The sequence below is a fragment of the Arvicanthis niloticus genome, chromosome 5 (genome assembly GCF_011762505.2).
Source record: "Arvicanthis niloticus isolate mArvNil1 chromosome 5, mArvNil1.pat.X, whole genome shotgun sequence".
Classification (NCBI taxonomy): domain Eukaryota; kingdom Metazoa; phylum Chordata; class Mammalia; order Rodentia; family Muridae; genus Arvicanthis; species Arvicanthis niloticus.
Window position 1 is genome coordinate 87,069,200 of NC_047662.1, and position 27,516 is coordinate 87,096,715.

At 41.2% G+C, this 27,516-nt stretch overlaps 1 protein-coding gene across 1 annotated transcript; it reads left to right on the top strand.

Annotated features, from left to right (window-relative positions):
* The first annotated feature begins 232 nt into the window (after positions 1 to 232).
* Positions 233 to 27,516, top strand: LOC117709525 (thioredoxin domain-containing protein 8-like). The gene is made up of 6 exons (XM_076935188.1): positions 233 to 394; positions 7,501 to 7,605; positions 12,040 to 12,099; positions 12,622 to 12,687; positions 25,921 to 25,986; positions 27,344 to 27,516. The coding sequence occupies exons 1-6, from the start codon at positions 233 to 235 to the stop codon at positions 27,404 to 27,406; spliced, it is 522 nt and encodes a 173-aa protein (XP_076791303.1). The 3' UTR covers positions 27,407 to 27,516.

Sequence of the window (27,516 nt, forward strand, 5' to 3'; positions counted from 1 at the left end):
TGTCCACCCCCACCCAACTCCTGTGACCTACCTTCCCCTCAAAGAAAGAAAAAAGGGAGGGAAAAGTTCTTCATACACTCACTGGAGCATGGTCAAATTCCTAGTGGTCAGGCCCCCAAGGGAGGATGAGTCTTTCTCCATCTGCATCTATGCTGCAAGCCATCAACTGAGGAGAGCCATTCAGCTGCCAGGGAGGGTTAGGGCCAGCTCTCCCCAGCCCACAGACTTCGACATGGATTCAGGGGTATCCAAGACCACAAACATCTGCATGGGCTTCAGTGGTAACACTAGTACTGGCATCATGAACCACAGGAGGTCCAATCCAGAAAGTGACCCTTTCTTCATCTCAGGCCTCCATCATTGCCTGAAGCCAGGGGGGTCCAGGGGTCAGAAGGTCAGGGTCTGAGTCTGTATCTGCATAAGCTCCAGGCTATTGCACACCATCCACCGACCCTCCTAGGCAATAACAGTACGTCAACCTCAGCCCTCTCTCACCTGTCACCATCATCACATCCCCAGTTCTGCCTCTGTCCCTAGCTCTCTCTGTTTTTTTTTTTTTTTTTTTTTTCCCAATCCTTTCCACCTCCCCACCACTTCCTTGTTCATCATAGTGGCACCGGGCACCTCACACCTCAAGAAAGGGGCAGCACTAGGTATCCAGCATTTATATTTTAATTAACTATGTAATAAAAAAGTATGGATCTAAGGTAGGAATAGACACATACATCGCTCGGAAATTGTGTTATCACACAGGACTCCTGGTAGTTTCTATGAGAAATAGCATAACATAATGGAGAAAAAAATGGTGATAAATTGGCTGGAGAAAACTATTTTCTTCTCACTTCTTTCTTCACCCACAAAATAAATTGGAAAAGTACTGAAGAGTCTTTCTGGGTAGCTGACCTCAAACTTGGTGTCCTCCTGCCTCAGGTTCTGAAGGGGTACGCCTGTGTAGTATTGTAATTATTGATTGGTGCGGTACATCTTGATTTTTTTATGTACTTTTATCTTAGATTTGTTCTAAAAGATATTTAGATCATTATTCACAAAAGGTCAGTTCTGAAACTAAAGCTATCATTTGATATCAGGAAAAATATAAGAATATGTAAAGACCACAAAATAGTCACATCATTTAAAGCATAACTTTGTCCTTGGCACTGCTTTTCACTCAGGTGAGTAAGGCTTCTCATTTCCCCACATGCACAGAGCAGACACTTAGTGAGGCAGGCAAGTGGTCATTTCCACCTTGGTCTTTCTTTAAGGCCTTGGTTTTTGCTTTTCCTTTTTTCCTCCTGACCCAAAAGGTGTATTTTCAGACAACCCTGCCACCTTGATTCATTTAGCCTGTGCCAGTGAATACAGCTCCTGCCCTGGCTTTGGGTCAGAGGGTGTAATAGAATTTGTGTTCCTGTCAGAAAAGGAATTACTGACAGTAACAAATTCCGTGAAGATACCCATTTCAGTGCTATATTTTCTAGTGTTAAATTTCTTTTATAAAAAAGCATATTTTTATGTATATATGATTTTTTGCCTGCATGTATACATATACATCACATGTGTGCTTGGTACACAATGAGGTGAAAAAGAGCCCATTCCACAGAACTAGAATTACAGAAGGTTATAAGCCACCATGTGGGTGCTGGGAACTGAACCAGGGGCCTCTACCAGAGCACCAAGTGCCCTTAACTGCTGAGCAATCTCTCTGGCCCCACAAACATGTATTTTCTGACAAACAACTAGCTTTTTGAGTATTAATATTGAAACTTGGTGTCAGTCAGGTGCAGTGGTACACACCTTTCATCTCAGCACTTGGGAGGCAGAGGCAGGTGGATGTCTGTGAGTTTGAGGCCAGCCTGGACTACAAAGTGTGTTCCAGGACAGCCAAGACTATTACACAGAGAAACTCTGTCTCAAAAAAAAACAAAAAAACAAAAAAAACAACAACAAAAAAAAAAAAAAACAAAAAAAACAAAGGAAAAAAAGACAAAAAAAAAACAACAAAAAAAGAAAGAAAAGAAATAAAAATGTGGTGTCTAGGGAGGGCAGCTGTTTATTGCAGTCATTATTGGTATCAAAGATATTGGCCTGCAGAGACAACCAAAACTCATTGGAATACATTGTGGAAAACTGGGGAATGGGTAATAGGTCAGTGATAGAGCACTTGTCTAGCAATGTACAAGGCTCTGGCTTTTATCCATAGTTGTGTGTGTGTGTGTGTGTGTGTGTGTGTGTGTGTGTGTGTGTGTGTGTGTGTGTGTGTCTGTGTGTGTGTCTGTGTGTGTGTGTGTGTGTGTCTGTGTGTGTCTGTATGTGTGTGTGTCTGTGTGTGCATGCACACACACACACACACAGACAAGTTCCTGCTTAGGAACACTCTGGATCTCCCCCAAATCCATCTATAGAAAAGTTAATACTTATCAGAAACTGAGCAGGTATGTAGCAGATGGTTTTCATCCTGGTGGATCAGCACCAAGCCACAAAGGGGTTAAGTATACTGCATGTAACCCCACACCTTTGAGATGTCGAAGCTGCTATGCACCTGACCATGCTGAGTCAACCCAGTTGTGTTTTGTTAGGTTCTGTTTAAATCTACAGCAATATTTCTCCAAGTTGAGCAGGCCACAGAATCCCTGGAGGACTTGTTAAAACATGCACCGCTGAGCCTCACCCTCAGGTTCTGAGTCAGGAAGTACGGGGTGGGGTCTGGGAATGTTCGCAGTTCCCAGGCCACGTGGAGGTAGCTAAGGTAGCCTGTTTACTGGTCTATAGAGAGCCTCAGTTGGAAATGGACCTTGATAGCTGGACTTTTTAAACATCAGCATGCACAGGCGTAAGAGAGTCTCAGAAGCAGGTTTCATCAGCGGATCTGATATAAAGCCTGAAGCCCTGCTCGTCTACCAAGCTCCCAGGTGATGCTGATAAGGTCTTCACCTTGGATCAAGGTCTACCTGGGACCTGAATAGCAAAGTCTGGGGCACTAAAGAGAGCTCACTCTTCACTTCTCCACAATTAAAGTCTTGATTCTAGGTCCTTGTTTCTCTCTGTCTACAATGCCCTCCTGGCCCTCCTCCACTGATTATATTTAACTCTATCTTCTTTTGTTCTTTTTTTTTTTTTTCTGCTTCCTTTTCTTCCTTCCTCTCTCTACCTATTTTCTTCCTACTCTCACTCACTGGTTTTCTTGACATCTTTTGAAGTTTTAAAAACCCTGGCCCTCTCTCAGGACTGTGTCTTTATTTAAAATTTTTAAATAGTAAACAAAATTTAAAAAAGAAAGAAAGGAAGGAAGGAAGGAAGAAAGAAAGAAAGAAAGAAACAAACCAGCTCTGACTTCTCATAAGGAATCGCTCCCCACACTGTCTCAGACTTTCGTGGTTCCAATGACGATGTCAGGAAAGAGTGTAGGAAAATGCATGTGAGCACATGTTGGGGAACAATGCAGCCAGTCAGGTAGGTCCAGAGGCAATGCTCAGACTTCTCTTATTGTAGAAAGTTCTCTTATTGTAGAAAAGTGGCTGGGACCACTTTTCTGAGATGAAATTTTCCCTATTTATGAACTAGCATCGCAAACATTTTCTTTAAAAAGGTACTAGTTTTTGTAAACCCCACTGTTTTCTGGCTACTAATGCTGCTGAAATCCTGAGAATAGATAGGCTTCTTCTGTATGCCTTCCTCTACCCCTCCTTCCCCTGAGGCTGGGTGAGCCATTTGGCAGCAAATGCTGTGATAGTCTGCAAGTCATAGCACTGGAGGACAGAAGTGTGGCCCAGCCTCATGACCATCCAGAAACCAGAGCATGAGGCAGATGCTTGTCCTTAATTAACTGTGTCTGAAAGTCAGCTTTGTCTCTCTATGAGACAAGTGGCCCAGACTTCAATTCTAAATCAATTCAAGCAGCACAAAACCTCAGAGCAGAAGATGAACCGTGTGTGAGCAGTGCCTAGAAGCCAGCCTCCCATTGAAGCAGTGGTTAGTTGCTGAATGTGGGCATGAGTTGCTGCCTCCAGAAGTCATTTATGGTTGCCAACACTCAGAGATGCTAGTGACAACTGTAGGTAGAGCCCCCCGCCCCATTCTGCTGAGTATCCTACTATGCCGACAAGGTCCCCCTACCCACCATGATAGCAAAAACTATGATCCAAAATATCAGTAGGGCTTCTGCTGGAAGGCCTTGCTCGGAGGATGCTCACTCTGTGTCACATCTGTCTTCCCTTCTTGAATGAAAACTGAGAGAAATGAAGGTAGAATTCACGAGGATGAGACCTTTGATTGGTAATTGTGAAGTCTGGATTTTGTTGTTGGTTTGGCTTGGTTTGGTTTGGTTTGGGAGGTTTTTGGCTGCCATTTGCCGAACCCCAACTGGGATGATGGAAGGATGAAGCAGAGGGGTACCTGATTCTAATGCCTACAGGGTCTAGATGAGTAGTATAATAAGCAAAGCATTTCAAGAGGCAAAACATGAGGGAAGGGAATATTGGACAGAGACATAGGAAATACTGTCTCTTATTGTTGTAGAAGAAAATAGCAGTGTGTTCACAAGGCAACAGTAGCATCTTGCTGTTTGACCACTTTTGGTTCAGTCTTGCCAGCAAAAGCAGACCAAGGTCCAGTCAGCCATGGGTGTGCATCCCCCCACGCCCAGGCACTTGTCTCTGCATCAACAAGGGACTGCGGGGGGGTTGGGGGGTGACTCAAACAAAGGGTTTTCCTCATTTTTCCTTTATTGTAGAACCAAGCATTTCTCATATTTTTCTTGCCCTTGTTGCTCTGAGGAACAGTAGTCATGGCCAGATTGTTTTCAATTCCAAGAAATAAATCTTTGCGCTCTCTCTCTCTCTCTCTCTCTCTCTCTCTCTCTCTCTCTCTTTCTCTCTCTTTCTCTCTCTGTGTGTGTGTGTGTGTGTGTGTGTGCAGATTGCCCGCAAAGATTTTTTTTTCTTTTACAGATTTTAAAAGTTGTAAACACAAAGATGGTGCTAGGAAAACTGTATGCAGCCTGTGAAGCCTAACATATTCCCTGCCCCTCACAGGAGAGTTTGCCAACCTCTGATTGTGTGAAAGTGAAGTTTCCTTGTTGTCTAAGTAGTCAGAACAAAAAGGCAAAGTTCATGGAATCTGTGAGTCATAAAATGAACTTACAGGAGGCCCATTAGAGGATTGAGGCGTTAGTACTTTTTTTTTTTTTCTACCACACATTTTTTGAACTGCTAATGAAGTTAGCTTTGAGCCACTTAATGTGTGTGGTTTCTGATGAGGTGGAGGGGGGTCAGAGAATAAAGAAATGTGGATATATTGATGGCAAAGGGGTGAGAACAAGATGAGAGAGCCCAGAGCACAGCTTCTGAGAGAGCCCAGAGGTTGGCTTCTGCATCCAAAACCCTTGGTTTTCAGGGACTTGGCTGACCAACTGGTCACCTAGCCACAGCCTAAATGGTTAAACTAGGTTCAGAGTACCAAAGTTCTAGGTTCTGAGATGACCCATCCAATGATGTCATAGAAAAGTTACCTTTATAGTCCATCCAGAATGCCATAATTAATGGGACAGCTACAGTGATTCACCTAAATCAACAGTAGAGAGGGTCAGCAGCAAGTCCCAGATGTTAATCATGGTGCAGAGGATTAACACCAAGGCAAGTATTTGTTGGCTTCATGGAATATTTCAAAAGACACTTCAAAATCAGTATCCAATGAGACCAGATAAACATTCATTATGTCCTCCACCCAGGACTCCTTCACTGCTCTATGTCAAGGGAGACCTTTCAAGTCTTGTGTTGGTTTTATGTCTTTTGCCATAGGGTCTTACTAAAAGAAGAGACCATGTATGTAACTCTGGCTGACTTGAATCTCACGATGTACATGAAGCTCAAACGCACATAAGAAGCCAGGCTTTGGTGTGCAGGCTGGTACCTCCAGCTACTCAAAAGACAGTGGCAGGAAATTTTCAAGTTAAAGGCTAGCCAAGGCTATTTAGTGAATACAAGGTCCAGCCAAGGCAAGTAATAAAACTCTATCTCAAAATAAAAAGTAACAAGAGGACTAAAGATAGACCATCTAGTTTGTCCCTGGGTTTAATCGCTAATATCACAGGAAATAGAGATACAACTGAGAAACAGAGACCTGTCTTGGCTGTGTGAGAACTCAGTCATCCATTCTGCAGAAATACAGGCCTGGGAAGTGGGAGCATCATCATAGAATCATCGCCTACTCAGAACTAAATCAAATGGGAACCTACGAAGTTCCCTTGCTGAAGGGCAGGCTTGTCATCTGTATAGAATTAACCCCACCCTTAATGGAGATAGGCCCTGCTCAACTTAATCCAAATATGAACTAACCTGATTAGCATCTAGTCCGTGGGCACACAGGTTATGCCTTTAATGACAGTGAAAAGAGTGAAGCTAATCACTGAGAGAAATCAGTAATGGTTGAAGAAATATGTTCTGGAGTCAAGCTGCCTAAATGAGCAAGCCACACCATCACCCTTAGCTATGAAATCAGTAGGATGAGGATGTATATCGACCAGAGTGAGCATAAAGATTACAGCTCAGAACATCAGAGTGGAGGAGCTAATCTCAATTCCGGTGAATAATAGGAAGATAAATTATGAAGAACATGCCCTATGGCTGTCATTCTCTCACCCAGCAAGCATTCCATAGGGGCTTCCCATCTGCAAATGAGAAGCTGGGGGAGAAATAGGGGTAAACTAGAATAGATTCCAATAGAGAAAAACCATACCCCAAGTAGATAATATAGGACAGTCACAACCAAAAGCATACATACAGTAATATGAGATCCAGGGATGGAAGACTTTAATTAGGTGACATAAGTAGTTATTGGAAATTTTACTTAGGATGTTTATTGATAGATAGATAGATAGATAGATAGATAGATAGATGGATGGATGGTATTGATTGACACTTTACAAGTGATCACTCCTACAAAGCAAGAAATTCCACCACTGTTGCATTTTCACCCGTCTTGCTTGCACAGTGTATCTGCTTTCACCTTAACACTTCCATTTCTCCCTGGCTGACCTGCTTCTACACAAAAGCAGCCACCACTGCCACCTCATTTAGTAAGCAGACTTCTAAACAACTGAAAAACAAGAACCTGTCTTGGCTGTGTGAGAACTCAAGTCATCCATTCTGCAGAAATACAGGCCCAGGAAATGGGTGCGTCTTCTTAGAATCATCGCCTGCTCAGAACTAAATCAAATGGGAACAAGAGAACAAGTTCTCTTGCTGAAGGGCAAGCATGCCCTCTGTACGGAATTAACTCCACCCTTAATGGAGATAGGATTTCGGGATGTATCACTCACTCATGTGCACTTACAGGGAAAACTATGTCTAACCTCAGACTCCCTTAGAAAAGCTGGAGTGGCTGTAAGACAGTGAGATAAGGTTCCTCTGTTTTTGTACCCTTTGCAAGATTTTCCTTTTATTTCTTGAGAGACTCTGTGAGATTCCATGACTGTGCACACTTCCCACTGTGTTCTGGTTTCAGAAGGAACTGAAGGAATTGTTCAGTGCTGCCGGAAACAGGCTTGTGGTGGTAGAGTTTTCGGCAGAGTGGTGTGATCCCTGCAAAATAGTTGCTCCTGTTTTTCAGGTAAGGATTTCCAGTGTCTACCTCAAAGTCGCCAAAGGAATTTAGGTCCCCAAAAGTTTTCCCAGTCATTCTTAAGTTTTTCTACTTCTGAACTATTAGGAGGATGTAGTCGTTTTGTTCGTTTGCTTTTAAGCATCCCTGTAGCTAATATTCTGGGATGTCATGAGGTGATATCAGAAGATTGGGATTATTTGTCTGTGGGGAGTTCACAAAGGAACGCCAGGGTATGCAGGAAGATTACACATGGAATTGGGAATTCATATCATTACATCTTTCCAAAGTTGGAACCCAGGACTTACAAATACTGAACAAGATCCCAGATAGGCACAATATTTATGTTTAGTCATAAAGTATGTTTGTACATTACTTGCATGCCTAGCACTCAAAGAGGCCACAAGACAGCATCAGATTTTCTGGAACTAGAGTCACAGACAGCTGTGAGTTGCCATGGATGTGCCAGGAATTGAACCCTGGTCCTCTGATAGAGCACTCAATGCTCCTAACCACTGAGAAATCTCTCCAGCCCTCCATTTCAGGGAATTGTAGTTTTCTTTCTCCTGGTTGTACAAAGTTTCCTGGTTATTTGTGATCACCTTTGTGACATGTATAAATATCACAATTTATACAATATACATATATGTGTATATATGTATGACTATAAACAAGTTTTGATCCCGTGGTGATACAACTAAAAACCTTCTACTCTGTTTTCAGTGAGATTTTTAAACACCTTGGATTTTCTCACTTGGCCTCTTGAATCTGCTAAAACTAATTCTAACAACAGTCACAGCCATTAATATTCAGTCGTAAATGAACTTGCAGAAGATGGACGAGCTACATGGCATTTCTCCTTTGGCATTTGTATATGTGTGGCTCATGTGTGTATGTTCACATGTGCAGGTCTAAAGCTGATGTCAGATGTCTTCTTCAGTTGCTCTCCTCACAGACTGAAGCAAGGTCTCCTGAAGAACTCAGAGCTCATCTTTAGGCTAAGCTGGCTGGCCAGATGGCTCCACTGTCTCTGCTTCCCTCATGCTAGGGTTACAGGCAGGCCACCACACACGCAGGCTTTTACATGTCACAAAGATTCTAGAATTCAACCTCAGTCTTTACACTTGCATAGCAAGTGATTTACCCACTGGGCTAACCCACCTCCTTCGTCATGACTCTTCAGGATCCCTACCATGCCTAAGCTTCTCAGACTATTCAGAAGAAACATTTTAGTGTTAGACAAACCATTCTGTGACTCAAAACTAAGGAGGAGGTTTCCCTCACTATGCCACAGAAATAGCCAGTGCTCTGGTGCAAAAGTGTAAATCCACTCAAATGCCACAGAATTAAAGCTGATTGAATTTTGGTAGCCAATAAAAGGCATGTAATATGCCACCTAAGTGTATATATGTGGGGAGGGGGCGGGGGGAAGCATGTGGAAGTCTAAAGCCAGCCACAACTGCTGTCATTTCTCAGACACTATCTATATCTTCTTTGTTAGTGGTGGTGGTTTGGTTCAGTGTGCTGTGGCTTTTTTGAGGCCAGATCTCTAACTGGGCTGGAACTCACTAAGTAAGGTAACCTGGCTCAAGGGTAATGGGCCCCAGAGATCCACTTGTCTCTACCTTCCCACAAGTACATACCATCACATTGCCTATTTTTCTCATGGGTTCATGGAGTCAGACTTAGGTCTTCATGACTGAATGGCAAACACTCTACTGACAGCTAATTCCCCAGCCTTAAAACCCAAGTTTGTTTTTGCTTTGTTGTTACTGTTGTTGTTGTTTTTTGTTAGATTAGTGATGTGAAGAAATGTATTATATCTTTGATGGTAGGATGGTAAAATGATGCAGTTACTCTAAAAATAATTTAGCAACTTCTTACAAGGTACATAAATTATACATATGTATGACAGAATGTTAGAAGAAAAATAAAGACCTATAAATAGCTTACAGCACGTTAAGCGATTAATTAATCTATGGCCCAGAAATTAAGATTGAATTAATCTTTGACCTAACAGTTGTGCTCTTGATCAAAAACAAAAATAATTAACATTCATTGAATATGCCTGTAATAGTTAAAAACTAAAAAAAAAAAAAAAAAAAAAAAAGCTCATTCTTTCAACAGATCAATTATCTTATACTAGAATTAAAAGGAATTATGTAAATATCATTCATTATATATGCAGATAAGACAGAGCAGAAGGACATCTGCCTAACAAGGGATTGTTTTTCTGTGAATAAGTGAGAGTTGAGGGAGATGTAGCTGAAAGAATTTCGTCTTTGCTGTACCTAACTCTTAGCCTTTTGTAAGGGAGCATGTTTATATATTTCATGTGATTTTGTTAAACTCCTTGTCTGTGAGGCAATAGAAGGAAGGTTTTTTTTTCTCCTTTAGTCACTGTATTCTCCAGCAGAGACAAATCAGAAACAAATAAATTCAACAAGAATTTTTAACACCACAAATTAAATGCTTATTAAGTCACTGGAAGGCAAGGTGGGAAGGCTCTAGATGGGACCACACTCTGTGGCACAGGCTATATAAGTAGCACAGGCTATATAACCCAGTTGGGCCTCAGGTTTCTGATTCTCCTCCCTCAGCCTCCCAAGCACTGTCGTTAGAGTCCTGCCACCATACCCAGCTCAGAAGCATCTTATTAATCTGAAAAATATTACCAAATCCCAAAGGTCTTTGTGTTTATTATACAATAATTTTCTCTGATTTCACTATCTCAAAGGACTACTGTAAAAGTGTCTTTTATTCTCCTGAAATACTTGTCTGGGAGGTTTACTGCCTTCATCTGCCAACCTAGGCCTAGTCCTGGAAACTTCTAGCCTCTGTGCAATCTTTTCTAGGCCTAGAATATTTTCAGTCTCTGAAACTTACGGCTGAATAAGCTCACCCATTTCTAGTTCTTTCTGAGTTTAGCTGTTCTGGCTTGAAACTTTCCATGATAACTAATTCAATCTGGTTTCTCTCTTCTGGCCTCTCCTGAATTGCTCTGCTTGGCCTCAGATTAACTCTTTCAATCTGTTCTGACCTTCTGGCTTCTTCTTAGTCTCTGGCTTGTTCTCTCTTCAACCTATCTCTGTTAAAAACTCTCTCAGTAAAACTGTTTCTCTCCTACTCTGCAGTGCTCTCTCTTAAGTAGCTTCCCTTTCCTTTCTTCTATCAAGAGTTGGGACTATCCTATTCTGTCAAATCTTTCTCTGATTCATCACTTTGTCTGCCACTCAATTAGACACCACCTTGAAACACAACTGCTTCCTTCTAAAAAATAACTTTACTTTTATTGTTTGGGATTAAAGGTGTATGCTAAGGGCTGAGCCACACTACAACTAGAAACAGCCTTTTTCAGTAAATAACACAATCTCAGGCTTCACAGTGTAGTCAAATACCCTGCAACAGACTAGAGAAGAAAGACCCCCACAGAAGTCACAGTCCACACACAGAATTACAGGGGGCATTGCCAGCAGCTGTGCTTCTCAGCTAAGCACTCTCATGCCTTGAATCTCCCTGTTTCTCCCTCCCCAGGGACAGCTCTTTCTGATATTGACTCCACTTGGCCAAGCTTTAGCCACCTTGTATGTCACCTTCCAGGAGTAGTCTCATTTGACCAAGGTGACAAGAGATGCTTGTGATGTGAGATTTTTAAACAAATCAAGATACTATAAATTGACCACAGATTTGAACATAAATCTGTGCCAATGTAAGTTATTATTGTCCTTTACCTGTACCCCCTGAGCCAAGACCTTGCAGTCAAAGACATTTCCAGAACAAAATAGAAACAGAAGACAACCTCGTCTTCTACCACCTTTCATTCCTGCACAGCTTCCCATTGGCTAGCTGAAGTCAGCTGACAGGGAAGTCAGGAAAATCTAGCTTTAATATATGATAGATTATAGAGGGTGTGGGTAGGTCTATGGGAGAAAACCAGGCTGATAGTCATCAGAAAACCCTTCTACTGACACCATATTCCCAAACCCTGTCAAAAATGAGGAGGTAAAAAGTACCAAGTATATATCTGGTTCAGAGAACTGCATCTTTTTCTGGGACTCCAGGACTACAGCACAATTTATAACACTTATGTAAGCGCACCCCTATCACCCCAGACAAATTCTGAAAACCATTACAGGTAATCCCTTGACACCATCAGGAACATCCTGTTTTGTCTCCCCACCCACCCCAGACAGGGTAGGTCTGGCCCCCACTGCACACAACCCAATTGCTCTGCTTTCTGTCCTTGAATCTTGAAACACACATCCTCACCTTTGTTCTTAGACCCTGCAGTGGATCTTTGCTTGAGGGGGTTCCATGTTCTAGGCTGTAATGAACCCTCAGAATGATGCTTTAACAACCAAGTTATACATTTCTTCTTTTACAGAATGACACTTTATGGTGCAAATGTTAATGTTTATATTGTTTTATTCTTTTGTCTTGAAGGCAATGTCTTTAGAATACCAAAATGTCATGTTTGCTCAGGTGGATGTGGATTCATCTAAGGTAAAACTACTAAATCCTCTGTGTGGACCATCAAACCCCAAACACAACATCACTGCAGAGCTCTATGAATATGGTGATATCACCTGGCTAAAAAAAAACAAGTGGAATTCCATATCTTTGTTTTCATGATAAATGTAGCAAACTATTTTACACATCTTTCTTTAAATATTAGCAACTATATAGTATCCCCTCCTGCTATAGCAGACATCACTAGTCAATCAAATAGTTTTCACATCTATGCAGACATTGCAATGAAGCCATGGTGAAAACTAGTTTTAGGTTTTGTCAAGTTATTAATCACTTCCTAAAACCTAGCTCAATGATTACAAACATTTTGACACATCTCACGTTGGTACCCTGTGTTTGTTTTGTTTTGTCTTTGAAGGTATGTTAGGGAAATTTGATGAAGTCAGGTGCCCCTAGGCTTTGAGACACAGTTTCTTAGAAGTCACCAAGTAGCACACTTGGTTCAGAGGAAAGTCACCAAAACTCTGACTTCACACCACTTCTTTTGTTTCCCAGGAATTGACTGAACATTATCACATCAAAGTAGTACCCACATTCCAGATGTTCAAGCACACCCAAAAGGTATGTTTTCATGGAAACCATCAAAAAAGCTAAAATAAAAACCTATCCAAGGGTACACACCACACACACACACACACACACACACACACACACACACATATATATATATAATTTTTAGTTTTAAACAAAACTTATAATAAATCTCTCCCCTTCTGAGGCATCCAAATAATAAAAATCCCACTATTCCCTCTGGAATATGGGGGCAGAGCCTGTCATGTAAGGGCATGATAGACTCTCACATACAAGGATATAGTCATTAACAGGATGTGGGGGGAAAGTCACCAAAGATTATACAATGCAATACAGCCTCATAACATTGTGCACAGCCTGGGTTCAATTCCCATGGTCCAAACACTGGTTCTATGGGAACCTCAGTGGCTTGCTTTGTCTCTGTAGATCTTTGTTTCCCTATGTGCAAGATAGACTATTATAAATTTTTCCTCACAAGGTTGTAAAGAATATTAAATATGTCATCATGACTAAAGTATGAAATCCATCCTGGGCTTCATGGTTTAATGTGTTTTACTAGCTGTTCTTTTGAAGATACCAATGGTAGAAAGAAAGAAAGAAAGAAAGAAAGAAAGAAAGAAAGAAAGAGAGAGAAAGAGAGAGAGAGAGAGAGAGAGAGAGAGAGAATAAAAATCAGTTAAAATACTCAGCACATGATGAAGCTGGTGTTTTCAGAATGACTGGGGGCATTGATAGTTATTCACATGTGCTTCATGAAATAGCATTTTGCAACAAAGTTAGGAGGCACAAAATATGCATTGTCTTTCACACCAAAATCCCATCTCTGGGAACATATGTTATAGAAACACCTCAAGGAAAAAAACAGTATCTGGATATAATAATTATAATATTATTTCTAACATTGACAATAGAAGCAATTTTGATGCCTTTTCAGAAAAATGTCTCAATGCATTATGAGTTGTCTATTCTGTGGAATAGAGTACAGCTAAAATATTATGAACCATACTGCAAAGTTTAAAAATCACACTTGGGTTTTATAAAGATCATGTCAAACTGGAAAGCATCTACTTGACCTACCAGCTGTAGAGTTTAATTTTTTGTTTCTATCTGTTGGTAGGTATTTGCTGTGATATAATTTGTGCAATAAATTTAAGATATCTTTTGAATCACTACCTATTCCTTCCCATGGCTTTTAGTTGAAGATGAAACTATTTAACATGTGTCTCCTCAACTTGCCCCACCTACATGTGTAAATATCTGTCTATGTCATCTTTGCTACCATCTCAAAGAAAAGAACATGGTCTTGCAAATCCAGTCCCATCCATACTCCTTGACCACATACATGGCCTCCATTGGGCACCTTCCTTCCTCAGGCTTGGTTGGTTCTGCCCAGCATCCATACTCCACTGTCTATCAGGAGCCCTACTTCCTAGCTTTAGTCTCAAAGCTCCATCTCTGGGTTTTAACCAAGCAACTCTGCCACTATCAAATATGGACCCTTCAGTTTAATCAAACCTCTCAACTCAGAACCGATGCCAAAATTTGGTTTAAGGACCCAAGTCAAAGTATTTTCTCTTGATGCTGTTAGTTCAGAACCAATGTCAAAATTTGATTTAAGGACCCAAGTCAATGTATTTTTTCTTGATGCTGTTAGTTCTGAAAGGCAGAAATACAAGACAGCATCTGCTATAGTAGTTTCTCACCACATGGAACCTGAAAATGAAGCCACTGTGCAGATGAAAGAAGAATCCAGCCAAGAATACTAGTGCCTTTAAACTCTGGGTTTATTGGAGATAGAGGTTTAGAGCACTAGCTGCTGCTCATGCACAGGATGTGGATTGAGTTCTCAGCACACATGATGGCTTATACATATGTGCAACTCCAGTTCTAGGGAGTCTAACACCCTCTTCTGGCCTTCCTGGGCACTAAGCATGCACATGGTACACAAGCATGTGTTCATGCAAACACTCACGGACATACTAAATAAATATATAAACTCTGAATGTATCCACTGCTCTAACTTCAATGATTCCCATAGAGTCTTCATTGTCATAAAGTGGATGTGTTTTTGCAGCAACTCCAAACCCCACCCCACCCCCCAAAAAGAACTAAAAAATTGAGACAGAAGAAGAGAAAGAGATCCTATAATTCCCTTCTAGAATAGGCCCCCAATGACCTGAAGACCTCCTACTAGACCCCCACATCCTAATGGCTTCACCATCTCCCAACAGTGGCCTGGAGAACAAGAGTTGACATATGCACTTCTAGTGGACATGTGACATGTAAGGAAATCACTAAAAGACTCAGATTTAAATTGGCTGATAGGTAACTATCAGAAAATAAAATTAACTGAAATGATATTACCAGTAGCTACTGTAACTCCCTAACTTCTAAATCCAGGGCCATGTGATAAGCCTGATTATAATATACATAGACACACCCCAAGAAGTTTCTGTAAGAATTGATGTTTTCATTGAATATTATTAGCTTGGCATTCTGGTTATGGAGCTTTAAAACTAAACAGTTGGGATGAAGAGATGCACAGTTGTTAAGAGTTCAGTTCCTAGTACTCAGGTTCTGTGGCTCCAACCCCCTTAACCCCCATCTCCAAGGCATCCAATGATGTCTTCTGGCCTCTGAAGACACCTGTATGTTCATGCAAATACACACAGACAATAATAAATTAAAAAAAAATTAAGTCTCTTTTGAAACCTAAACAATTTGAAATCATCTCTACCCCAATGTGTGGATGCATCTATTTCTAATCTTTTAGTATAAATAATCATATAAAAAACAGCCAAGAATGGCAACAAAAACAAAATGAAAAAACCTTCTATGCCAAAGGCAAGAGCCTAGAAAAGGATGCAGAAACCCTATAGGGAATAACACTCTGAATCTTTTACTTCTTTTGACTCAAATCTCAAAATGGTGTCTGAGCAGATCTTTAGGGTTCTATTCGTCCCACTTTTCCCTTTGCATCTAGAGTTAAACCAGGACCCTTCTGAACATTTCTCCCCCAGTTTCTGTCTCACAGTGATCTGTAGAGTCACTGCAAAGGGGGGGATTCCAGGCAAAAAGATGCAATCATTTAAATTTTTCTGTGAGGAGAATCAAGCAGGAAGGAGTTCATTGGCATCAACTGTCTTCTTGAGAGTAAAGAAAAATTAAATTCATGTCCTTAAAACCACATCCAGAATCTGGGACATGTAACTGGAAAATGACTTATTGAAGAAATTAAGTACCATTTATCCATTTTTTTTTTTTTTTTTTAGAGTTAAAGTACAGTTTCTACTAAGGATTGTTTTGAGAAGTGTCTTTATGTTTCCAGTAAGAAAACAGCCACTGTGCACTGTGCCTTTTGAAGGTTCTCGGAAAAAAAAAAAAAAAAAGTCATATAAACTACCCTAATACACAGGAGATTTGCCTCCTTTGAGGACACAATGTATGTCCTTGCATCAGATAGAGCTAGGACTCTCCTTTTGTTCTATAGTTGCAAAAATTTCAGACTGACTTCTGCTGCTCAAATTCTGTGACCCCTGCCTTGCCACTGTCTCCAACATTTCTGAACAGACATTCTCACACTATGTCATTTGTAGGCTTTTACCCTTTCCTTGACCTTCATTCTTGCTCATGTTATTTTTAGCATATAAACATCATAAATAAAATAAAAAATTTTTAAAAGAAATAAAACACATAAAGCCATATATCATGCCCTGGAGGTGTGATACTTAGTAACCCTTCCCTGACTGCTGGAAGTTTTCATATAAGAAGTTGGTTGGCAAAGATTATACAGGGCTGGACCTAGGACTTTCCACACATATGTAGCAGATGTGCAGCTTGGTCTTCATGTGGGTTCCAAACAACTGGAGCGGGAGCTATCCCAAAAGCTGTTGCTTGTCTGTGGAATATGTTCTACTAGCTGGGCTGCCTTGTCTGGCCTCAGTGGGAAAGAATGCACCTAGTCTCGCAGACTTGATGTGCCAGGGTAGGGGGATAGCCAGGGGCCTCCCACTTGCTTGAGGAGAAGGGGAGGAGAGGATGGGGGGGGGGGAGGATTGTGGGAGGTGATGACCCGGAGGGGAACAGTGAATGGGATGTAAAGTGAATAGATAATAATAATGATATTAATAATTGACTGAACATCAGGAGGGATACCATAAGAAGTGGCTATCGTGGAGTGAAGAGATGGCTCAGTCAGAAATTTTTCACACAAGCACGTAGACCTGAATTTGAACCCCAAAACTCACATATGAAAAGCCAGGTGTAACAGTGTGTGTTTAAAACACCAGTGCTGGAGAGACAGAGGCAGGAGGATTCCTGAGGATTGCTGCCAGCAAGAATAGCCTAATTGGTGGGTTTCATACCATGTGAGAGATGCTCTCTCACAAAGGGGGGAAGGGATAGCACATGAGGGGTGACTTCTCACCTCTACATACACCTGTACAAACATGTATACACACCCGTGAGCACACACACACCAAAACACACACACACACGCACATGCACAGGTACAGCAAACACTGGGTAATACGTTGGGTTACTGGTTTTTCTGCTATATTCCTTAGTGTTTGCATCTAAGTCTTAGATTCTAAGGCATCACATCATGTTCCAGGAACATTCGCTTTGGTAAATAAGTTCCCTCCTGTGATATCTTATAGGTAGAGTACCCAAGACCTTTCCTAGTTTCTGTAACCAGAATATCATGATTGTAGTACTAGATTGTACATGCACTAGTCCTCCTTTATTCAAAAGGAATTCATTCCATGACCACCAGTGGATGCTCACAACCACAGGCACTACTGAACTATCCTATTATAACATGGAAGGGTTGCCCTATCCATTCTTACTGCAGATCTTGGAAACGTACATATGTTTTCATTCCTTAGTAAGTAAGAAACTTTTACCTTTTCATGTCAAATGAGTCTTTTATAGCTTTTCTTTGGCCACCAATCATTACTCATTGAGGTTATTATTAAGTAAAAACAGGGTGACTTGAACATAAGCACTTTGGTCTGATGATGAAACAACTAAATGGCTAATGGGCAGGTGGAAGGAACCATTCATTCCTTATGTCATCATGCTTCTCAAAGTGGCATGTAATTTCAGGCTTTTCATTTACTTCAGGAATTTTCTATGTAATGTTTTCAGATCATGGTTACCTAGTAAACTAACTAAGATCATAGAAAGTTAAACTGTACACTATCATATATTTTGAAAAAAAAAAATATATATATATATATATATATATGTGCATGTGTGTATATATAAATCATAAATTTGATTTATGAACCATCCTACAAATCCACTAAAGGTTATAAACCCTCTTTAGAAAAAACAAACATAAATAGTATATACATACATACATACATACACTCATATATGCAGATGATACTAAGGGACTCCATGCCTCTAAGATTGAACAATGGCTCCATTATACTAATAATTTGAGTTTCATGTTAAGCAGATGTCTACAGAGTATAGGAAAGGAGACAAAACAAAGAATTAGCAAGTCTAGGCCAACTGCTTGTCTGAGCCAACTAGCAAAAGTTAATTTCAACTTCCATCTCTTGCCTTAGAATGGTTTCCTAAAGCACTAAGTAGGCCCACTTGTGAGAGCAGTGGAAAATGGGTGTGTATATGCTAATAAACAAATCATTCATGCATAATTAATTCATAACAGAAGAAACCATTTGCTGGACTCTCATATTAAGTAGGAGGAAGCTTTTGCCCAGATGTCTGCAAAGTCTAAGGCTCCTGTTGACATCATGGAAGTCATTTCCAATAAGCGTCTGCCATTAAGATAAATTAGGTATAGAGACAAAAAGCATCCTAGTCATTTGCTAGAAAGAGGACAGGACAGGAACAGGGCTCACTTACAGTGGCCAGGAAGAGATGATGATGCCCAGTGCTTCACGGGAAGCAGGATAAGGAAGGGCATGTGTCTGAAGACTCCTTCCCAAATACTTGTGTTCAACTACTTCAGAAACAAATAATGCTTGGCCTTCTCTCCAGACAATACCAGCAACGGTCTCACTGTCCCAGGAATTAGGCGACTATTGTTTGAGCCTTAGTATTACTGAGAGATCAGGAATGTAATAAGCCATCCTAAGGTTCAATTTTATTGTTATTTTATATGCTTTAGCGTTTTGCCTGCATGCATGCCTGCATAAGGGTGTTGGGTCCCCTGGAACTGGAGTTGCAGACGGTTGTGAGCTGCCACTTGAGTGCTGGGAATTGAACCTAGGTCCTCTGGGAACTGAACCTGGGCCTTCTAGAAGAGCAGCCAATGCTCTTAACTGCTGAACCATCTCTCTGGCCCCCTCATTTTCCTTCTTTGTGAGATGAACACCACCACACTTGTCTTTGAAATTTTGTCTTGGAAGTTTTTAATAAATGTACAGAAAGTGCAAAGCACTGGACTTGATGCATACCTTATGATATGATTATTATAGTTGACTTGAAGGCTATGTGTTACTGCTGAGATATTTAATAATATAGCCGTGTCTCCCTAAGACGTTATAAATAAATAGAATTCTAAAAACAACGTATATGAGAGGTCATTTAAACTCTTGGAATATCTATAACTTGTGCTTACACTAAGTCGCCATCACTTGCTTACACTGTAAATTCCATCCTGCTACCGACAGCAGCAGACAAAGAGGAGTTCTGCCTAATGGGACTGAAAGTCTCTTATGGTCTGTTTCTTTAGCTGTTGGTCAGCCCCAAGCATGGCCGATACACTTGTCAGAGAACTATAGAGTCTAAAAACTAAGCAAGATGGAAGGAAAGTTAGCAGAGAGAGTCAGCTTTCAGGTCTGTTTAGCAATTCCTAGTACCACTGCTAAGGATACTACAGTTGTCTTAACAACTGAGAGGCTGCTACGTTTCTCTTCTGCAAATCAAGGATTAGGCAGATACGAATCACCTTCTGGTGTTGCAAAGCATGCTTTTATTTAATGTTCAACATTTTGATCGTTGAGGAGTTTACACTGGATTTCTTTTACTTTTTTAAAAAGACTCATTTATTTCCGTATTTTGTGCATATTGGGTACTTTGTCTGCTTCTACATCTGCACTGCAGGATAGGGCATCAGACAGCTGTGAGCTGCCATGTGGGTGTTGGGAATTGAACTTAGGGCCTTCAGAAGAGTAGTGAATGCTCTTAACCACTGAGCCATCTTTCCTGCCCTTGTATTGATTTTGAATAGTTAGTTTTCATTTATAGTGAATTCATAAACGTCATTTATCTTGATAACTGAGGGTTTCCTACCCTTTACAGTTTTTACACAGCCCTGTTCATCTCCTCTGAATTTTCAATTGTTGGGCTACAGCAGTGTTTCATTTGGTGATTTATGAGAAACAAGAAGCCTCAGGACCAAGTTGTACTCAGAGTTAAGATTCACTGCATCAAAGGATATAGAATAAAAGCAACTGGGAAACAAAAGCCCCATTTGTGTACTTCAGAAAGACCTTTTGATGGCCTCTCTTGTTAGAGGACACAGATGTGTGTACTTTGTTTCCAACAGAGATCTTCACACGTGTGTAAAGGATTCTGTTTAGTGATACCCTTTTAAGCTCAGGGACTGAGGCAGGCTCAGTAGTAGTGAGAATGCTTATCACACATACACATTTTGCTACACAGCCATTGCTATGTAAACCTAGATGCAAACTCCCTATTTGGGTGTTTAGACAAAGCAACTCAACAAGAAATGTGGCCACATCCATTGCCCAGTCCAAAGCAATCAATCACCGACATCATACTTGGAGATCCACAGTCCTGGAAATTAATGAAGTAATTAAAGGGGTTGTTGATTTGTGATAAATGAGAAGACCCAGGAACAAGTTGTACTCAGAGTCAAAGAAGATGGAATAAAAGCAACCAGGAAACAAAATACTCATTAGTGAACTCTGGAAAGACCTGTTGATGGCCTCTCTTTTTAGGGAACACATATTGCCTCAGAGCCATGCAAGGTTCAGGCAACCAGGTGCTCACTCTTTTCTCACAAGGAGTCGACCAAAATAGGACCCTTATCATGGGTACTTGTGGTGCTAAGTGGCACTCATAAAAGTTTATGTCTGGGACCGACCCGCCGGGGGACAACAAGTCTTGAAATCTAGCCATTGGAATGGCCTGCCTGAGAAAGGATCTCGGCAGGTGAAGTAGACCTGCCCAGATGAGGACAGACTGGTGGTGACTATTCATCTGTCTGAGGAAAGGAAAGTAGGCTCAGTTTCCCAAGATGTCTACAAGGACTGAGGGGAAAGTCTGACTGTGCCTTTGATCAGAGCACCCCAAAAATGAGAGGATAGACAGAAGCTTACTCCTTCATCTAGGCTTAAGAGACACTCACTATGCACTTGGGTGTATAAGAGTGTAAATGGGGATAAGCCAAAGGTTGTAGAAACCCAACACTGGGCATCTGAAACTTGAGGATGGGAGTGTCATTGAAGAAAATAGCCCTGGAAGCTAAGTTTACCACAAAGAGCAAAGACCTATTCCTCATTTCCAGTGATGGGCAGAAGTTCATCTCTGGTAGCCATGGTCCATTTCCTATTCTCCCTTGTTGCAATTATTTCAAGTGTGCAGCAGCAATGCATGAAGAATGATCTAGCTAGGTGAGGTGGCATACCTGTAATTCTATCACTTGGTTGACAGAGGAAGGAGAATTGCAAGTTCAAGGCTAGCCTGGGATACATAGTGAGAACCTATCTCAAATCAGGGGGGAGGGTGTGTGTGTGTGCAGAAAACTTTAAAACAAAGGCAACATTAAGAGAGCTGTAAACTCATTCCTGATGCTTCTGATTGAAGCCTTTGAGACACAACACAGCACCACAGCACCACAGCACCACAGCACCACAGCACCACAGCACCACAGCACCACAGCACCACAGCACCACAGCACCACAGCACCACAGCACCACAGCACCACAGCACCACAGCACCACAGCACCACAGCACCAGATTAAAAAGGAGAAAACAGTTTGGTCAAAATTCATAAGCCATTAATAGCTGAACTGACATACGTGAATTCCAAATTCTTGCATGCAACCAACAACAGACCAGAAATATCTGGAAAAAAAAATCTATACTGAAAACATACTAACTTCCATTTCTTATTATTATTCCTAAAACAATACAGGGTAACAGCTCTTTATACAGAATTTATATTGGACTGGTTGTTATAAAGACTCTAGAGATGACTACAGGTTTATGAGATGGCAGGCATGGGTTCTAGGCAAGCACTGTGGATCACTACTTTGTCGGTCCCCTAATCCCCAGTAATATCCCAGGACAGTTGCACAGCTCTCATTAGCACGGCCACTTGTGGCATAAGCTCTGATCAGTGGCCTTCCCCCATTTATTTAGTCTGCTTACTAAGTTCCCAGATGCAAAGCACACTACACAGGAATACACAAATGCAATGTCTGTCTTTGGTCAGCTAGACAAAGAAAGACAATGGTGAACATGCAGCTTGATGGTAGAGCTCCTGCCTCCCATATGTGAACTCCCATATTCAGTTCTCCAGCATAACAAAGAAAAGTGAAAGGAAAGAAGGAAGGAAGGAAGAAAGGAAGGAAGGAAGGAAGGAAGGAAGAAGAAAGGCAAGAAAGCAGGAAGGAGGATGTCTAGTTTCTTCCCTGATGCTGTGATAAACGACCCTGACAAAATCAATTTAGGAGAGAAATGATTTGCTTCTGCTTACAAGTCAAGGTCTAGTCCATCATGGCAGGGAGACCAAAGCTGCAACAACAGCTGGCCACACTCATCTGCACCCAGAACGAGAGAAGAGTGGGTGAGTGCGTGCTGCTCACGTCTCTTTCTTCACTTATGTAGTCCAGGAGCCCAGAAAATAGAACCATCTCCAGTGAATGGGTCTTCCTACCTCAACTGATGGAATCAAGCCAGTCCTCACAGGCATGTTCACAAGCCCATCTCCAAGTGATTCTAAATTCTGTCAGGTTAACAGTTACCACTAATCATCAGACAGAGGGAGGGAGGGAGAAACAGAAAGAAAGGGGGGGGGACGTAATTCCTGAAATTTAATACCACCTAGAATCTTGAATTATTATTTCAATGACCAAAAATGACCTCTAATAAAAGCTAATTTATGTGAGAGTTCCAAACTGGTCACTAAAAATATGATGAAAAAATATAGTCTCTGTCCTTGAGCTAGTGGGCAGACTGATGACAAAATCAATTACATTGTAGAGGAAAGTTCAGAATACTATAGTTCAGTGAAGAAGATGTCTCAGAAGGCTTCATGAAATGGCCATCATCACAGGAATGGGACTAGATGCGGAGAAGCAGACTTACAGCATAGCATGGGTGTGTATCTGGAATCATTTCTGTGCTTAGACAATAGCAGGAAATTATTATTAGCACATGAGTTCCTAAGGGATTTTGTCTGTTTTGTTTCCAATGGTCTAGTTCACTGTAGATACTCATTAAGTGCAGGTGTTAAAACAAAACCATGTGAATATCCTTAACCCAAACATCCAAAGTCAGTAATGTTCCAATATCTGATACTTTGTACCAGCATGGTGCTGCAAGACTGATGTTTCAATGTACGTAGACTTACTTTTATGAAAAAATTAGAAAGCATTGTACAAAATTCCTACCTTGGTTACCCTTAATTGTCAACTTGACACAGGGTAGAGTCATCTTTTACTCAATTGAGTCAAATTGAGGAACTGTCTAAATCAGGTTGGCCTGTGTGGGCATGCCTGTAAGAGACTATTGTGATTATTAATTAATGTGAGAGTAAGCAGCCCACCATTGGTGGCACCATTCCCCAGTCAGTGGTCCTAGGCTGTTTAAAGCTAGCTAAGTATGAACTAGGGAGTGATCCGGAGACTGGGTCAAGAAGCAACATTCCTTCATGGTTCCTGATTCCAGGTTCTTGCTTTGAGTTCCTGTCTGACTCCTCAGTGACATGTTGTGACCTGGAAGTAGTGAGGTGAAATGAACCCTAACCTCCTTTAAGTTGCCTTTGGTAAGAGTGTTTTAATCATAGCACCCTAAAGGAAACTAGAGCAGACGTCAGACTACAGATATATGATACATGTGAAACACAAACAAATTCCAAGCTAGATTTGAGTCTCATTCCCAAGATATCTCCTTATTTATTTTCAAATATTTCAAGACCTGAAATGCTTGTAGCCAAGTGCTTCAGATAAGAGGTCCTCAATCTGTGTGTCTTAAGTAAGCAAGTGAATTCTTCTGAGTCCCTAGAGTTCAGAGTTCATGTGAGGAATGGTGGTGAGGTGGAGGAGACAAAACTGAGACATGATTAGAAGACTGGATTCTATGGTGAGGAAGAAAACACTGTAGACGCTTGGAAAGGATCTCATGACTACATTTGTGGCTTTGGGATTCATGGGAGCAGGGGAGGCATAAATGACACAAAACTGAATACAGAGAAAGTTATGTGATTATTGCTATAGTCCACATTAAAGGTGACCAATTAGGGAGCAATGGTAATGTCACTTAAAGCCATCAGAATGGCTGACATGCAGACTGGTGATACCAAGTGTTATCAGGATGTGGAGCAACTAGAATGTTCATCCTTTGCAGGGATGGTTAGTTTCTGGGGTTTCGGATGTAGCTGAGTTGGTAGAAAGCTTGCCTAGCTATCCTTGTGTTAATCCCTGGTGTGTCATACACTGAGTGTGGTTGTGCATAGAGCAATTCAGTCACCCTGGGTATAATGTATGATGAAGACCAGCCTGGGTTATATGAGATCCTTTCTGGGGCAGGGGCCAAGGGGGGAGACAAATACAGACAAAGGACTTCTACTAATCACATAATGCCATTCTCTAGGTATGCAACAAGAATGAATTCCTGTTGCCCCCCTCCACAAATACATAGACAAGAATGTTCCCAGCAGCATCATCCCCCATAGCCCAAGTGGATAAATTATGTTATATTCATCCAAAGGAATACTGGAACACTTATAGACTGCTGTTCAACCTACCATGATCATGATACCGAGCGAAGGAAGTCAGACATAAAGTCAGTCGAATTCTATTTGTAAAGTTCAAAAATATGCAAAATCAATTCATTGTGAAGCACTCAGAATTGAAGTTGCTTTTGAGCACAGATGGGGTAACAATGTGAGAGGGTGGGTGTGGTGTCTGGGTGTGGTTATACAGTATGATTCCCTCACAATAATTCTCTAAGCTTTTTACTTAGAAGTTATTTTTGAAATTCTATCTCATGTGATACAGTGGGTGACAGTCCCCTGTGGTAGATTCAATGAATCTCTAGAAAGATGTCAGACTCCACAGTAGCCATGATTCTTCTTGTTCTCGTCTATTCTTGGTAGTTGTAGAGTGGGAATCTCATAACCCCATAATCATGCAAATCACCCCTCTGGAGATCTGGGCCCCATTTTTGCACCCCATGCCTTGAACTATGAGACACAGCTTTCCCCAATAAGAATTCTCTCTAGAGGGGCCCCCCAACCTCTCTTTTTGAGTTCTCCCTGTCCTTTGAAGTAGGAAGTGGGCTGACATAAGCAGACACAATATGATCTACTGAGGATGTCTCCAAAGAGATAAGAGAAATATCTTCTAATGGAGTCCTGGGAATCCAGAGGATCATCTAGAATTGCATGGAAGTGGTCATGAGAGCAGACACCATCTCTTGTTGTGAATGCTTTTTACATCAGATGGTGTCATTCTTACCTCCAATTGTATAGCGCTCCCATGTAGCAAAAGAAAAGATAAAGACTTAGGAGGATCTTGGACATAAAGTCCAAAATAAGGTTAAGTGGGGGCCACTGTTCTTGTATAGTGATGCTCACCCTTCCAGCTCCCATAGGACAAACAGAGACAAAAGTGGAATCCAAAACTCCTGCATTCCTGATTGTGAAACTCCCTTCATGCTGCAGAGCCACCTTCCAGACCACTGGGAAGAACAAGGTCTAGTGTAGCCTGGGCTGACCTCACACTCTCTTATGAAGGTCATGATGGGTTTGAACTTCTGATCCCCCCACCTTCTTTACCTCCTAAATGCTTGGATTACAGGCGCACACCTCCACAGTTGGTTTATGAGGTGCTGGGGATCAAACCTAGAACTTTGTGTATGCTAGGCAAGCATTTTGCAAACTGAAATGCTCCCAGCCTTGAAAAGGAGAACCATTGGCAGTTTCCTTCTGCTACCTTCCTCCCCTGGCTTCTGGCCCGGGGAATTATTTATAGGGAGATGAATAATACATACCGGCAATTCAGATCAATCATGAAATTCTGCACCCACACATAGGTCACTCCATTCTCAAGACTCAAAAGACAACTGTGCTGTTTCAGACGCGGACCGAAAAGCAAGAAGGTGAGTGAAATGGGACCAAGATGGGAGTGATCCACACCCAGGGTTTACATTCAAGGAGTTAACAAAATGGCAGACACAAAGGGGTTGCTGCTGAGTAGGAGAGCAGAAACTCAAAGTGTGGGCATAGTTACTTCTCCACAGCACACTGAGCACAGAGCTTTGTTCTGGAATTTCCCAGCCCCTATTTCAAAGTCCTAACACATCCCTGGCTTCAAAACCTGCTTCCTAGAAGCTCATGTCTGTCTGATCCTGGTCTCAGTTTACTTACATTCTTCCCTTGACCCAAACAATAATACACTTAGGATTAGCACGATAGTGGTTCGAAAGGGTAGGTTGACATCCTTGTTTTATGAAGTGTAATGCGTTTACTTGTGTGTGTCCGTGTGAGTGTATGTGGGTACCCTTGGAAGCCAGAGAACAACCTCAGCATGGTCCCTCAGGAGCCATCCATCTCGGTGGTTTGGGGTCTCCCATTAGCTTGAAGATCACATAGTAATCTAAACTGGATGTCCATCAATACCCAGGGATCCACCCATCTCTACCTCCCAGCTCAAGGATTGCCATCACACAAAGTCCACCATGTTTTGTTTTTTAAGTTGGGCTCTAGGAAATCAAATTTAATAATTTGTTATTGTGTACCAAGCACTTCAGCTGAACTCTCTCTCCAAACCAAATGCAAGAGAGCTATTTAAAAGACATTCCAATGGGGTACGTTTGGCATTTGCCTGTAATCCTAGCACTTCGTGGTTGGAGACAGGGGAATCAGGAATTTACAGTCAGACTTGACTACCTAAAACCTGTCTCAAAAAGAAAGATAGAGTCCATTATTTCATATATTACAAAAAAAAAAAAGCTACCACAATTAAAATATATCCTCCACTATAAAGTGTACCCTGAGTTGGGGTTGTAAAAAATATACAAAACATACACTTGTTAGAATCTGGGCCAAAGTCATAAAAAGATTTTGTTTTGGAAAATTGTATTTATAATTGAATTAGCCCTTGATGCCTAGATAATAGGCTTTAATTTCAAGGACTGGGCTTTTTCCTCTCCAGCACTCTTGTATGTTTTTGGTCATACATTAAATAGAATTATAAAGACCTGGAGAAATATTCATACCACCCATTTGGAAGAGTAGCACACTATCTATGGCCATACCACCTGAGGGCACCTGACAAATAATATCTCATGACAAATAATAAAGGTCATGAATTTACCTTGTCTGGTGTGTATTTATACTTGAAGTGTCTTAAAAATTAAGGAAATGGGAAACAATTTTAGAATCAGACACAAAACTCCTTGACACTTTGATGTTCGAATCAATAAATATTTTTGTGTTTTTGTGTATTTGAAACAGATTTTTGAGTTTCAAGGAACTGATGTTGAAACACTGGAGGAGAAGATTCAAGAGCTAATGTAAACTGCCACCCTAATATACCTGCGACATTTTCTAAAGCAGCAACAAATGCTTTGTGTGTGCTCTTCAGCGTGCCCTGTGGGCTGTTTTCTATCTGTCTCGCTCCTGATGTT

What these genes read in the sequence shown, in the direction of transcription:
- LOC117709525 (XM_076935188.1), top strand. Translation starts at nt 233, where the DNA reads ATGGATTCAGGGGTATCCAAGACCACAAACATCTGCATGGGCTTCAGT. An exon ending in TAGTTGCTCCTGTTTTTCAG is followed by an intron (nt 7,606 to 12,039) that starts GTAAGGATTTCC and finishes TTTGTCTTGAAG; the next exon opens with GCAATGTCTTTAGAATACCA. An exon ending in TGGATGTGGATTCATCTAAG is followed by an intron (nt 12,100 to 12,621) that starts GTAAAACTACTA and finishes TTTGTTTCCCAG; the next exon opens with GAATTGACTGAACATTATCA.